This window comes from Rana temporaria, chromosome 1 (assembly GCF_905171775.1).
Source record: "Rana temporaria chromosome 1, aRanTem1.1, whole genome shotgun sequence".
In the NCBI taxonomy this organism is placed as follows: Eukaryota; Metazoa; Chordata; class Amphibia; order Anura; family Ranidae; genus Rana; species Rana temporaria.
In genome coordinates this window covers 24,216,597-24,231,168 of record NC_053489.1, presented here as the reverse complement: position 1 = coordinate 24,231,168, position 14,572 = coordinate 24,216,597, and the positions used below count along the sequence as shown (strand labels likewise).

The window sequence follows — 14,572 nt, the reverse complement described above, 5'->3', positions numbered from 1 at the left end:
AAAATAGACTTTATCAGCAACAATAGATCCCACCAGCACACCCCAGTGCCCCTGGCCAATGCATACATTCAGTGCTGAAAGGGCGTTCCCCCGCATTCCTGCTGAAAAAAATCCTGACTGCGATTATTCTCCTTCCACATTCCACTGCGGACGTTTACAAAGGAGAGAGAAATGATGTAGGAAAGGAAACCTTTTATTTCATATATTTATCCTTCCAAAATACCCCCCCATGGGGCAGATTTTCATAGGAAGGTATTGTGTGGATGCTGACCCAAGTTCCCGGCCTCCTCTCTCCTCAGCCTGACGCTGTTCGCCACGGTGTGCGAGAAGACGGTGCTGAAGCGCGTGCTGAAGGATCTGTGGCGGGTGGTGATGAACACGATGGAGAAGATGATTGTCCTGCCACCTCTCACAGACCAGTCGGTGAGTGTCAGCTTTCTAGGCAAGGGGTGGCATGCCCATCTCTCACAGACCAGTCGGTGAGTCTCAGCTTTCTAGGCAAGGGGTGGCATGCCTACCTTTCACAGACCAGTCGGTGAGTGTCAGCTTTCTAGGCCAGGAGGTGGCATGCCCGCCTCTCACAGACCAGTCAGTGAGTGTCAGCTCTCTAAGCCAGGGGTGGCATGCCCACCTCTCAGACCAGTCAGTACGTGTCAGCTCTCTAGGCCAGGGGTGGCATGCCCACCTCTCACAGACCAGTCGGTGAGTGTCAGCTCTCTAGGCCAGGGGTGGCATGCCCACCTCTCAGACCAGTCAGTACGTGTCAGCTCTCTAGGCCAGGGGTGGCATGCCCACCTCTCACAGACCAGTCGGTGAGTGTCAGCTCTCTAGGCCAGGGGTGGCATGCCCACCTCTCACAGACCAGTCGTGAGTGTCAGCTCCCTAGGCCAGTGGTGGCATGCCTACCTCTCACAGACCAGTCGGTGAGTGTCGGCTCCCTAGGCCAGGGGTGGCATGCCTACCTCTCACAGAGCAGTCGGTAAGTGTCGGCTCTCTAGGCCAGGGGTGGCATGCCCACCTCTCACAGACCAGTCGGTGAGTGTCAGCTCCCTAGGCCAGGAGGTGGCATGCCCGCCTCTCAGACCAGTCGGTGAGTGTCAGCTCCCTAGGCCAGGAGGTGGCATGCCCACCTCTCACAGACCAGTCGGTGAGTGTCAGCTCCCTAGGCCAGGAGGTGGCATGCCCACCTCTCACAGACCAGTCGGTGAGTGTCAGCTCCCTAGGCCAGGGGTGGCATGCCCATCTCTCACAGACCAGTCGGTGAGTGTCGGTTCCCTAGGCCAGGGGTGGCATGCCCACCTCTCACAGACCAGTCGGTGAGTGTCAGCTCTCTAGGCCAGGGGTGGCATGCCCACCTCTCACAGACCAGTCGGTGAGTGTCAGCTCTCTAGGCAAGGGGTGGCATGCCCACCTCTCAGACCAGTCGGTGAGTGTCCGCTCCCTAGGCAGGGTGGCATGCCCGCCTCTCACAGACCAGTCGGTGAGTGTCAGCTCCCTAGGCCAGGAGGTGGCATGCCCATCTCTCACAGACCAGTCGGTGAGTGTCAGCTCGCTAGGCCAGGAGGTGGCATGCCCGCCTCTCAGACCAGTCGGTGAGTGTCAGCTCCCTAGGCCAGGAGGTGGCATGCCCACCTCTCACAGACCAGTCGGTGAGTGTCAGCTCCCTAGGCCAGGGGTGGCATGCCCACCTCTCACAGACCAGTCGGTGAGTGTCAGCTCCCTAGGCCAGGGGTGGCATGCCCACCTCTCACAGACCAGTCGGTGAGTGTCAGCTCCCTAGGCCAGGAGGTGGCATGCCCACCTCTCACAGACCAGTCGTTAGTGTCAGCTCCCTAGGCCAGGAGGTGGCATGCCCACCTCTCACAGACCAGTCGGTGAGTGTCAGCTCCCTAGGCCAGGAGGTGGCATGCCCGCCTCTCAGACCAGTCGGTGAGTGTCAGCTCCCTAGGCCAGGGGTGGCATGCCCATCTCTCAGACCAGTCGGTGAGTGTCAGCTCCCTAGGCCAGGGGTGGCATGCCCACCTCTCACAGACCAGTCGGTGAGTGTCGGCTCCCTAGGCCAGGGGTGGCATGCCCACCTCTCACAGACCAGTCTGTGAGTGTCCACTCACTAGGCCAGGGGTGGCATGCCCACCTCACAGACCAGTCGGTGAGTGTCGGCTCCCTAGGCCAGGGGTGGCATGCCCACCTCTCACACACCAGTCGGTGAGTGTCAGCTCCCTAGGCCAGGGGTGGCATGCCCACCTTTCCCAGACCAGTCAGTGAGTGTCGGCTCCCCAGGCCAGGGGTGGCATGCCCACCTCTCACAGACCAGTTGGTGAGTGTCGGCTCCCCAGGCCAGGGGTGGCATGCCCACCTCTCACAGACCAGTCGGTGAGTGTCAGCTCCCCAGGCCAGGGGTGGCATGCCGCCCAAAGCTTTCTGTTACCCCCCCCCCTCCTCTGGCTGTCTAGTAACCAGCAGTGCAGGATCTTTCCACAGACACAGCTGGGGTCCTATGTAATAGAAATTCTCCCGAGACGTCCTCTGACCTGTGAGCAATTTTGCACATCGCAGGGGATGCAGAGTCAGGACATCGCTGCAGCTGGGGCTCTGAGATGGCAGAGATGGGGGGGGGGGGGGGGGGGGGGGGGGGGGGGTTTCACCTGGCACTGCGCCATTCTCAACAGCTGCATTCACATCCCGCAGGGACTTACCTGTGTGATTTCTGTCTCCAGGGTTTGGCATAAACCGGAGATTGTGTTTTTTTTTTTTTTTTTTTTTTATGGCCCTGCCAGGTATATATCCGAAGAAACCTAAAGGACAGCTTCACATTTAGCTTCACCACCCCACACAGTGTGGCCTACACATGGTTGGGTCCTGTACCTAGCAAGCATGCCCACTGCTGCCCTTTTTACATAGTCTGGTTAAAAAAAGATACAAGTCCATCTAGTTCAACCAATAAAAGAGAAAAAAAAATCATACAATCCCATACACCCAACTCCATACCCAGAGTTGATCCAGAGGAAGGCGAAAAACCCCGGCAGAGCCATGAGCCAATTTGCTACAGCAGGGGAAAAAATTCCTTCCTGATCCTCCGAGAGGCATTTGGATTTACCCCGGATCAACTTTACCTGAAAAATGTTAGTACTCAATTTTATTATATACATTCGGGAAATAATTCAGGACTTTCTTAACCACTTAAGCCACGGACCATTATGCAGCTTAAAGACCAGGCCCCTTTTTGCGATTCGGCAACTTTAACTGACAATTGCGCAGTCGTGCGACGTGACTCCCAAACAAAATTGGCGTCCTTTTTTCCCCCCCACAAATAGAGCTTTCTTTTGGTGGTATTTGATCACCTCTGAGGTTTTTATTTTTTGCGCTATAAACAAAAATAGAGTGCCAATTTTGAAAAAATATGCAATATTTTTTACTTTTTGCCCCAAAAAAGATATAAAAAACATTGTTTTTCCTCAGTTTAGGCAGATATGTATTCTTCTACATATTTTTGGTAAAAAAAAAACGCAATAAGAGTATATTGATTCGTTTACGCAAAAGTTATAGCGTTTACAAAATAGGGCATAGTTTTATGGCATTTTTATTAATATTTTTTTTTTTTACTAGTAATGGCGCCGATCAGCGATTTTTGTCATGACTGCGACATTATGGCAGACACATCGGACACTTTTAAAACCATTTTAGGACCATTGTCATTTTTGCAGCGATCAGTGCTATAAAAATGCACTGATTACTGTGAAAATTTCAGTGAAGGGGTTAACCACTAGGGGGCGCTGTAGGGGTTAAGTGTGACCTCATGTGTGTTTCTAACTGTAGGGGGGCGTGGCTGGGCGTGAGACATCAGTGATTGTCGTTCCCTATATCAGGGAACAGACGATCAATGACATTGCCACAGCGAAAAATGGGGAAGGTTTGTTTACACTCACCTCTCCCCGTTCTTCAGCTCCTGTGACCTGATCGCGGGACACCTGCGGCGATCGTGTCTGAGGGTGCGGTCACGGAGCTTCGGACCGGGTCGCGAGCGCGCCGGCTGCTCCGACTCTTACTGGGAAATAAGGATGAGCTCCGGCGTGTTCGTATAGAACATGTGCGGAGCCCGCCAGGAAGTGAGCACGGCGCTGCGCTAATATCAGCCAGGGAGACATTTCGCGATCCCTGCAGCCGAGCATCGGGAAATGTCTCCCTGGCTGTGATTAGCACAGCGCCGTGCTCACTTCCTGGCGGGCTCCGCACATGTTCTATGCGAACACGCCGGAGCTCATTCTTACTGGGAAACATAATTGGGTTTCTTTAGTTTTTAATGCTCACTTCCGTGTTTCCCCAAAAATAAGACCTACCCTGAAAATAAGACCTACCCCGATTTTCCAGGAAGGCTGCAATATAAGCCCTACCCCGAAAATAAGCCCTAGTTTGAAGTGATTGTGGACTGCTGGAATCCCCTCTGTTGCAGTTTTCTGTGTGGAGAAGGGTGTGTTTCTGTGGTATAGTTGAGTGAGATGCCTTCTTGGAGCGCCGCTCGGCACTCAGCTAACCGAGCGGCGGAGAAGACTTTTCTGGGTAATAAGGAAGGTTTCTTGTGGCGTCTGCTCTTAAGCAGGACTATAATATGGCAGAACAGGTTTACTTTACAATCCGCAGTGCTGATGAACCGTGGTCACTGAGGGCATCTGCAGATGGGGACCTTTGTGATCAGGTGGTATGAACTAGATGGCCCTCCAGGCTACTTGGATCACCTGTGAAATAACTGGAGCTCTATAGTTTGGAGCTGTTATTATTAGACTGGGTGAAGGTACTTGTAGTCACTATTGGGTGACTATGAAAGCTTATTCCTAACTATGACATGTTCTCTTCTCTCCCATCCCCCCCCCCCCCCCCCCCGGGCTCTCAGGGGACTCAGTTGATTTTCAGTGCAGCAAAGGAACTGGGCCAGTTATCAAAGCTAAAGGTATAGTTCATTGTTGTGTGCTGCTTGTAGCATTTCCAGAGCTTGGCGTGTAACGTGTCTTGTCCCTCACTGCATGCCTCCAATGTTCCTCAATAGCGTCTTAAAGGATATGTCCACGTAATAATGAAAATTCAGTATTCTGTGGAATTTGGTAAGTCAATGAATTCTCTGGGCGTGTTACCCACCCTAAAGCCGGGGTCGAATTTCGGAAGAATTTTCTTTTCGAGAATCGTATCTAAGAATTTTCGTTCGTATTTCGCACCATTAGTGGGCTGTAGCAACAGCCGATTTGCATACAGACGATCGGAATTTCCGACAAGAACTTTTGCCGTCGGAAAAAATTGAGAACCAGCTCTCAAATTTTTGTCGGCGGAAATTCAGACAGAAAAAGTCCGAAGGAGCCCACACACGGTCGGAATTTCCGACCAAAGGCTCACATCACGGAAATTCCGACCGTGTGTACGGGGCATTAGATGTGGTGGCTGCATCGGATTTTATTTTATTTTTTACTTTTTCCCCCTTTATTGTCACCTGGTGATCCTGCCAGTTAGGCCTCGTACACACAAAGGGTTAACCAGAGGACAACGGTCTGATGGACCGTTTTCGTCGCTCAAAACCGATCGTGTGTGGGCCCCATAGGTTATTTAACCATTGGTTAAAAAAAAGCCAACTTGCTTTAAATTTCACCAATGGATTCCTAACCGATAGGTCAAAACCGATCATTAGTAGGCACAACCATCGGTTTAATAATCCGCGCATGCTCAGAATCAAGTCGACGCATGCTTGGAAGCATTGAACTTTTTTTCAGCACGTCGTTGTGTTTTACGTCACCGCGTTCTGATACGATCGTTTTTTTTACCTATGGTGTGTAGGCGCGATGGACCATCAGTCAGCTTCAGCGGTTAACCGATAACGGTCCATCAGACCATTCTCATCGGATGGACGGATCGTGTGTACAGGGCTTAACAGTTTTCTGTCCTAGGGTGACAACACTCGCTCATTGTACTGTATCTATGGTCAGCAGCTCGTGGCGTGTTGCTTATTTCCATTAGCATACCAAAACGCATTACTGAATTTTCACTATCTCCTGTGACTGTCCTTTAACTTAACCCCTGCGGTCATTGCATGGGATGCCACATGACTGCGCTCGCAGCTTCCCGTTTGCACATTGTCGCAATGTCACATGACCGTGTTTTGTGTTGCACTCAGCATGATGACACCTTGGTATATCACGTCCACGCTTTTCGTTTCCCTCGAATCGTCACATGACTGCTTCCTCTTAGGTATAGTATGTCATGGAATGTCACATGTCCTTATCCTCACGTGGAATGGTCTAGATGTTTGCAACGTACGCTTATGTGTTTGTTGTGGTGTTTTTACAATGTTGTGTTCAATAAATATCAGCTTGATGTACGTATGTGTAGAAAGTTTGTTAGTCTAGTACAGGGGTCTCCAAACTTTCTAAACAAAGGGCCGGATTAATGTCCTCCAGACTTTAAGGGGGCCGGACTGTGGCCATCAGGAGTACAAAATTCCCCATCATTGGTATCATTGGACCCCATCATTGGTGTCATTGGGAGAAATTCTGCCCCATCACTGGGAGGAATTCTGCACCATCATTGGAAGGAATTCTGCCCCATCACTGGGAGGAATTCTGCCCCATCACTGGGAGGAATTCTGCCCCATCATTGGGAGGAATTCTGCCCCATCACTGGGAGGAATTCTGCCCCATCACTGGGAGGAATTCTGCCCCATCACTGGGAGGAATTCTGCCCCATCACTGGGAGGAATTCTGCCCCATCACTGGGAGGAATTCTGCCCCATCACTGGGAGGAATTCTGCCCCATCACTGGGAGGAATTCTGCCCCATCACTGGGAGGAATTCTGCCCCATCACTGGGAGGAATTCTGCCCCATCATTGGGAGGAATTCTGCCCCATCACTGGGAGGAATTCTGCCCCATCATTGGGAGGAATTCTGCCCCATCATTGTTGTCATTGGGAGGAATTCTGCCCCATCACTGGGAGGAATTCTGCCCCATCACTGGGAGGAATTCTGCCCCATCATTGGGAGGAATTCTGCCCCATCATTGGGAGGAATTCTGCCCCATCACTGGGAGGAATTCTGCCCCATCACTGGGAGGAATTCTGCCCCATCATTGGGAGGAATTCTGCCCCATCATTGGGAGGAATTCTGCCCCATCATTGGGGGGTCACTGGGAGGAATTCTGCCCCATCATTGGGGGTCATTGGGAGGAATTCTGCCCCATCATTGGTGCCAATGAATAAAAAAGCACCCCAAGGGCCAGATAAAATCAAGCAAAGGGCCGCATCTGGCCCCCGGGCCGCAGTTTGGAGACCACTGGTCTAGTACACTGATTGTCATTAAAAAAAAATACTCCTTAGTTTGGTGGTTAGCATGGAGAATGTCCCCCTTTTATGATACTTAATTGGTGTCTGTGATCACTTATCTGAGCGGCAGAAATTACCCTATTTATCGGCATATAACACGCACAGGCGTATAACACGCACCTTTATTTTAAGCGAGAAGTTTCAGGAAAAAAATTAAAATTTTAAATAAAAAAATCTTTGAAGCGAAATAAGGGTCAGTGCCCATCAATGCAGCCTGATCAATGCCCATCTGCAGCCTCGAAATTGCCCATCAATGTAGCCTGATCAATGCCTATCCGCAGCCTCACAATTGCCCATCAATGCAGCTTGATTAATGCCAATCTGCAGCCTCTCCATTGCCATGAGTGCAGCCTGATCAATGCCCATCTCAGGGAGCGGGGCGGGATGAGCGCCCTCAGATTACATACAGCGAGAATCTCCTGTTTACTTGGCCTCTTTAATTTAAAGTCCCGCTTCCTGGACCGGCTTCTATGATAGACAGAACATTGGTCCAATGCCGGCCATTAGACGGGACTTCCTATTACAGAGGCCGCTGAGTAAACGGGAGATTCTCGCTGTATGTAATCTGGCGGCGCCCGTCCCGCCCCCCTCCCCGTTCTCTCCAAATTTCAGTATCGGTGTATAACACACACACACTATTTGCAACCGATTTGCAGGGTGAAAAAGTGAGTGTTTATACAGTACTCATGAAACTCCTAACAACGTGTGGAGGAATCCTAATATTCCATGGAACCCAATCTGAGAAAGGCTGCTCTATACATAGGTCCATAGATTGATTCCATGCAGGTGGTTTGAGGATAGCCCTAGATGGGCAAGATCTCCTATAATTGGAGGTTAGTGAGGAGAATGCCTATTAGAATATACATAATTGGTGTCAGTAGTAGCTTTTGCTTATGGAATTGTAGGTCCATAGATTTGTAGGTTCCATGCAGGCAGTGTGAGGATAGCCCTAGATGGGCAGAGGCAGAAAGTGCTTATGGAGCCCCTAACAACTTGTGGAGGAATCCTAATGTTCCACGGAACCTAAGCTCGGAAAGTCTGCTCTATACATAGGTCCATAGATTAATTCCGTGCAGGTGGTGTGAGGACAGCCTTAGATGGGCAGGATCTCCTAGAATGCTCCTTACAATGGTGGTTAGCAAGTAGAATGCCCCCTTAGAAAAACTCGATGTCCATAGTAGCTTATCTGAGAGGCAGAAATTGCTTATGGAACCCCTAACAACCTGTGGAGGAATCCTAATGTTCCATGGAAGTCAAGGTGCAGAAAGGCTGCTCTATACATAGGTCCATATCTAGGTTCCGTGCAGGAAGTGTGAGGATAGCCCTAGTTGGGCAGGATCTCCAAGAATGCTGCTTGCATTAGTGGTTGGCTAGGAGAATGCCCACTTAGAAATACTTAATTGGTGCCAGTAGTAGCTTTTCTAAGAGGCAGAAATTGATTAAGGAGCCCCGAACAACCTGTGGAGGAATCCTAATGTTCCATGGAACCCAAGCTGAGAAGGGCTGCTCTATACATGGGTCCATAGATTGATTCCATGCAGGTGGTGTGAGGATAGCCCTAGATGGGCAAGATCTCCTATAATTTGAGGATAGTGAGGAGAATTCCCCTTAGAAATGCATAATTGGTGTCAGTGGTAGCTATTCTAAGAGGCAGAAATTGCTTATGGAATTGTAGGTCCATAAATTTGTAGGTTCCATGCAGGCAGTGTGAGGATAGCCCTACATGGACAAGATCTCCAAGAATGCTGCTTACATTAGTGGTTGGTAGGAGAATGCCCACTTAGAAATACTTAATTGGTGCCAGTAGTAGCTTTTCTAAGAGGCAGAAATTGCTTATGGAGCCCCTAACAACCTGTGGAGGAATCCTAATGTTCCATGGAACCTAAGCTTGGAAAGGCTGCTCTATACATGGGTCCATAGATAAGTTCCATGCAGGTTGTGTGAGGGCAGCATCTCCTAGAATGCTCCTTACGTTGGTGATTAGCAAGTAGAATGCCCCCTTAAAAAAAACTTGGTGTCAGTAGTAGCTTATCTGAGAGGCAGAAATTGCTTATTGAACCCCCAACATCCTGTGGCAGAATCCTAATGTTTCATGGAACTCAAGCTGCAGAAAGGCTTCTCTATATGTAGGTCCATAGATGGGTTCAGTGCAGGTGGTGTGAGGATAGCCCTAGATGGGCAGGATCTTCTAGAATGTGCCTTACATTGGTGGTTAGCAAGTAGAATGCCCACTTAGAAAAACTTGGTGTCCCGTAGTAGCTTATCTGAGTGGCAGAAATTGCTTATGGAACCCCTAACCCACCTGTCAAGGAATCCTAATGTTCATGGAAGTCAAGCTGCAGAAGGGCTGCTCTATACATGGGTCCATAGATTGGTTCCGTGCAGGTGGTGTGAGGACAGCCCTAGATGGGCAGGATCTCCTAGAATGCGCCTTACATTGGTGGTTAGTGAGGAGAATGCCCCCTTAGAGATACTTAACTGGTATCAGTGATATCCTATCTGAGAGGCGGAAATTGCTTATGGAACCTCTAACAACGTGTGGAGGAATCCTAATGTTCCATGGAACCAAAGCTGAGAAAGGCTCCTCTATACGTCCATAGAAAGGTTCCATACAGGTGGTGTGAGGACAGGCCTAGATGGGCAGGATCTCCAAATATAGAGGGACAGTGACTAAAGAAGGGAAACCTGGATGTTGGCATGTACACAAAATAAAGGAAACCAGTGTTATTCAGCCCAGCAGTCTCCACGGGTATCACCTCTGGGCAGACTTTACTGCTACATTTGATGAGGTTAATCAGATTAAACCCAGACCCAAGGGGAGAGAAATGTTTCACCCACCATACAAGTCATTTTGTCACTCAAGTGATAGCAGCCTCAGCCCAGCTCTGTTTAAGCCATGCCACCGACGCATTTCACCCCACGGTGAGTCCCAGTTATGGAGTCTTTAGTCATGGACCTCCATGACTAAGCCCCATGGGCAGAACGTGGCTTGGGCTAAGCTGAGGCTGCCATCACTCGTGTGACAGATGGGCTTGTACAGTGTGCGTGAAATGTCGATGACAACGAGTCAATCGAGCAGAGAGAGCCAAGATGGGCAGTCTTCCACAGCAATCATGTGAACCCAGGCGTTTCCAGGAGCAGCTTCCAGGGGTCTTGTAGGTGACCATAAGGTTGAGAAACCAAGTTAAAACAGCTGGATGGATGGGCCAAAAAAACTCTCAGGCCCCGTACACACGACCAAGTTTCTCGGCAGAATTCAGCCAGAAACTCGATCGGAGCCGTATTCTGCCGAGAAACCCGGTCGTGTGTACACTTTTGGCCGAGGAAACCGACGAGGAACTCGTCGAGCCAAATAGAGAACATGTTCTCTATTTCCTCGTTAGTCAATGAGGAAACTTAGCTCGCCGAGATCCTCGGCGGCTTCACAAGGAACTTGACGAGCAAAACGATGTGTTTTGCCCGTCGAGTTTCTCGGACGTGTGTACGGGGCCTCAGAGGAAGATGTGAAGAGAGAAAAAAGAAGAGCTCCACATGGTATAGATCAAAAAGGATAGGTTTTATTGAATAAAAAACTATTGGCATCCGTAGTAATAAAAATATGTGATCACAAAAGTAAAAAGGAGCAATATGGAAAGCAATAAGCCAAGCCGAACACGTTTCGTCTAAGTAGACTTCAACAGGGGCGTATGTCAGCCAGGGTTTTATAGAGTCAAGACGGACTTTTCACCTAGCCTGCATCCTCAGCGGAATCCATCAGATGTGGCTACAGAAGACCCAAAACTTTGAGGTTCACCAGACGCAAGGGGAATTTTACATAATGACTACCATGCCCAGATATTCTCAATGTGTATTTCCAAATCCATTCATTTGTTAGAAATATCACAAAAAAATACCTGTAAGAAGTTCAGTGGTTTTATATCCTTTTCTTTTAAACATGATTCTGTAAAATGAGCTTCTTTGTGCCAAAGTGGAGGATGTGCCTTCCGTTATGGGTCGTGACTATGGAGATTGGCGATCCCGGCGACAGCCCTAGAGCCATCTAGTGGCAGTGGCGGGTCTCTGCTGGCGGTGGTAACCATTTCTTATTGTTCCAGGATCACATGGTTCGAGAAGAGACTCGGAGTCTGACCCCAAAGCAATGTGCGGTCATGGATCTGGCTCTGGATACTATCAAGGTAAACCCGGCACTGAAAAGCTGGTTATAGCAATTTTATTATTAGATTGGATACTTTTTTATTTTATTTCTCACGTGTTGCTGTTTTTTTTCAAAGCCATCCAAATTATCATCAAAGTTATAACAATTTCAATTAATCCTTCTTTGAATTTTTTTTTTCATTCGCCACAGATTTAAAAAAAAAACGCTGATGCGAACAAAATCGCACCGGTCACAGGCTCCTCTTGTGACGCGTTTCACCCTAACATAGGACAGTCTGCTTTATTGCTCTTTAAAGTGTAGTTCCACCCAAACTTTCAGTTTTCGGAATCCTCCCCCCCGGTGTAATCCAGGTATTTGCTCCCACTACCGGACATAGATCGCCGCAGTATCCACGGTGACCTACGCCACGTCTGGCCCCTCCTCCGTCCCCCCACGCTGTCTTCTGGGAGACACATAGGTCCCAGAAGACAGCAAGGACCAGTGGGATCGCGCAGTAGGGAACCAGGACTTCCTGATTACCTTACCGAAGATGGCGGCACCTCCACTCAAGAGCCGAGGGACAAACCGGCTTCGGGTGCTGACATCAAAGGCACCCAGGACACGCAAGTGTCCATATATTTAAAAGACTTTTTTAATTATTTTTTTGGGGCAGAACGCCGCTTTAAGCAAGAAAAATCATATCAGACAGACTGCACTACTGATGCGTTTCACCCTAACATAGGGCTTGGTCTGCTTTATTCCTTTTTCAGCAACAAAATCATATCAGACATAGACTTCACGACTGACGCATTTCATACTAATGTAGGGCTTGGTTGACTTTATTCCTCTTTCGGCAACAAGCTTCTCAACTAATACAGGTTCCTCACTGACGCATTTTGCTCTAACATAGGACCTTGCATACTTTATTCCATAACAACATTGAACCGAACACAAGCTCCTCCTTTGATGTGTTTCACCCTAAAGTAGGAATTATGCCGCGTACACACGGTGGGAATTTCGACCATGTGTAGGCTCCATCGGACATTTGCTGTCGGAATTTCCGACAACAAAAATTTGAGAGCTGGTTCTCAAATTTTCCGACGACAAACGTTGTTGTCGGAAATTCCGAGCGTGTGCACAATTCCGACGCACAAAATTCCACGCATTCTCGGAATCAAGCAGACAAGCCGCAACTTCATTTTTCTCAGGTTGGTCGTACGCGTTGTACATCACCGTGTTCTTGAAGTTCGGAATTTCAGAGAACATTTGTGCGACCGTGTGTATGCAACACAAGTTTGAGCCAACATTCATCGTAATTTTTTTTTTAGCACCTCATCGGACACGGGCTTCTCCTCTAAAGTGTGTCACTTTGTTGTAGGACTTAAGCCTCACACACACGCGATTGGATTTCCATCGGACAGATCCATGGAATTTTGTGTGAAAGGCGTTGGCCGTAAACTTGTTCTGCATACAGACGGCAACACTTTGTTGGCCAACATACACGAAACTACGTGGTCTGGCCCCCCCCCCCCTGAAAAAAATGCCCGCTGCTTTGTGAACACAACCTAGAACTGCACCAGCATTGACTTGACCGAGCCGGCATCTCCGCTCCAGAAAGACCAGCATGTGAACTTTGTGACATACACTGGACATTGATAGTTGGGATCTCATTGGTTGTGAAGGATACAACAAACCGTTGCATGTTAGGTGACTGTCTTGCCTCTCTTCTCTTTCGTGCAGCAATATTTTCACGCTGGAGGAAACGGGCTGAAGAAAACGTTCCTGGAGAAGAGTGCGGAGTTGCAGTCTCTGCGCTACGCCCTCTCGCTCTACACACAGACCACAGACACGCTCATCAAGACCTTTGTGCAATCACAGACGGCACAAGGTGAGTTCCCCGGTTCATGTCGGCAGTGGGGGACCCTTACACAGGTTCAGGCATGGGCCCCCTGGAGCAGAGAAGCGGGGGGGGGGGGAGCTGCCACCTGAAATTGAGAAGCGGGGGGTGGGGGTTTCTGCCACACATTTAGAATTAAGGATGGTGATGGGATGGTGGAAGCCCCTGATTATGGGCACAGCGGGTGTACAGATGCAGGGACTCGGTGTATGGATTGTGGGAAGCGAGTGGTGCCACCGCTAATTGAGGGGGGGGGGGGGCCTTTAGAAAATAAAATATATATATATAAAAAGACAAAACAGGGGGGTTGCAATCCGGGGCCCTGGGGACCCCTGGGCCCTTTCATAAAAAAATATATATATATATATAAAAAAAAAAAAATACAAAAATATATTTAAAAAAAAAAACAATTTTATAAAAAAAAGGGGGGGGGGGGGGTTTCCATCTGAAACCCTGGGGACCTCCGGGCCCCTAGGGACCTCTGGGCCATTTAATAATAAAAACTATAAATATTTATATAAAATACAATTTTATAAAAAAGGGGGGGTTGTCAACCGGGGCCCTGGGGATCTCCGGGTTCTTCAATAAAAAAATATATATTAAAAAACTAAAATAAAAAAAAGGGGGGTTGCCATCCGGGGCCCTGGGGACCTCTGGGCCCTTTAATAAAATATATATATATATATATATATATATATATATATATATATATATATATATATATATATATATAGAAAAAAGAAAAAATATATAAAAAAAATGTAATTTTTTTTATAAAAAAAAGGGGGGGTTGTCATCCGGGGCCCTGGGGACCTCCGGGCCCTTTTATAATAACAAAAAATATATATATATATATATATATATATATAAAAATTATAAAAAAGGGGGGGTTGTCAACCGGGGCCCTGGGGACCTTCGGGCCCTTCAATAAAATAAAAAAAGATATATATAAAAAAAAAGGGGGATTGCCATCCAGGGCCCTGGGGACCCTCGGGCTTCTAGGGACCTCTGGGCCCTTTAATAATAATAAAAAAATATATATATATATATATATATAACATTTTATAAAAAAGAGGGGGTTGTCAACCGGGGGCCCTGGGGACCTCCGGGCCCTTCAATAAAAAATAAAAAAATAGGGGAGTTGCCATCCGGGGCCCTGGGGACCTCCGGACCCCTTACAAAGAA

At 48.5% G+C, this 14,572-nt stretch overlaps 1 protein-coding gene across 4 annotated transcripts in view; it reads left to right on the top strand.

Annotated features, from left to right (window-relative positions):
• UNC13B (unc-13 homolog B) overlaps nt 1-14,572 on the top strand; it is a 580,491-nt gene that overhangs the window by 551,799 nt on the left and 14,120 nt on the right. For all 4 annotated transcript variants that reach the window (XM_040336017.1, XM_040336018.1, XM_040336016.1 and 1 more), the window contains 4 exons: nt 300-423; nt 4,889-4,945; nt 11,450-11,530; nt 13,231-13,378. In XM_040336017.1, coding sequence (XP_040191951.1) covers nt 300-423; nt 4,889-4,945; nt 11,450-11,530; nt 13,231-13,378 — 410 coding nt within the window. The remainder of the gene's footprint in view (nt 1-299; nt 424-4,888; nt 4,946-11,449; nt 11,531-13,230; nt 13,379-14,572) is intronic.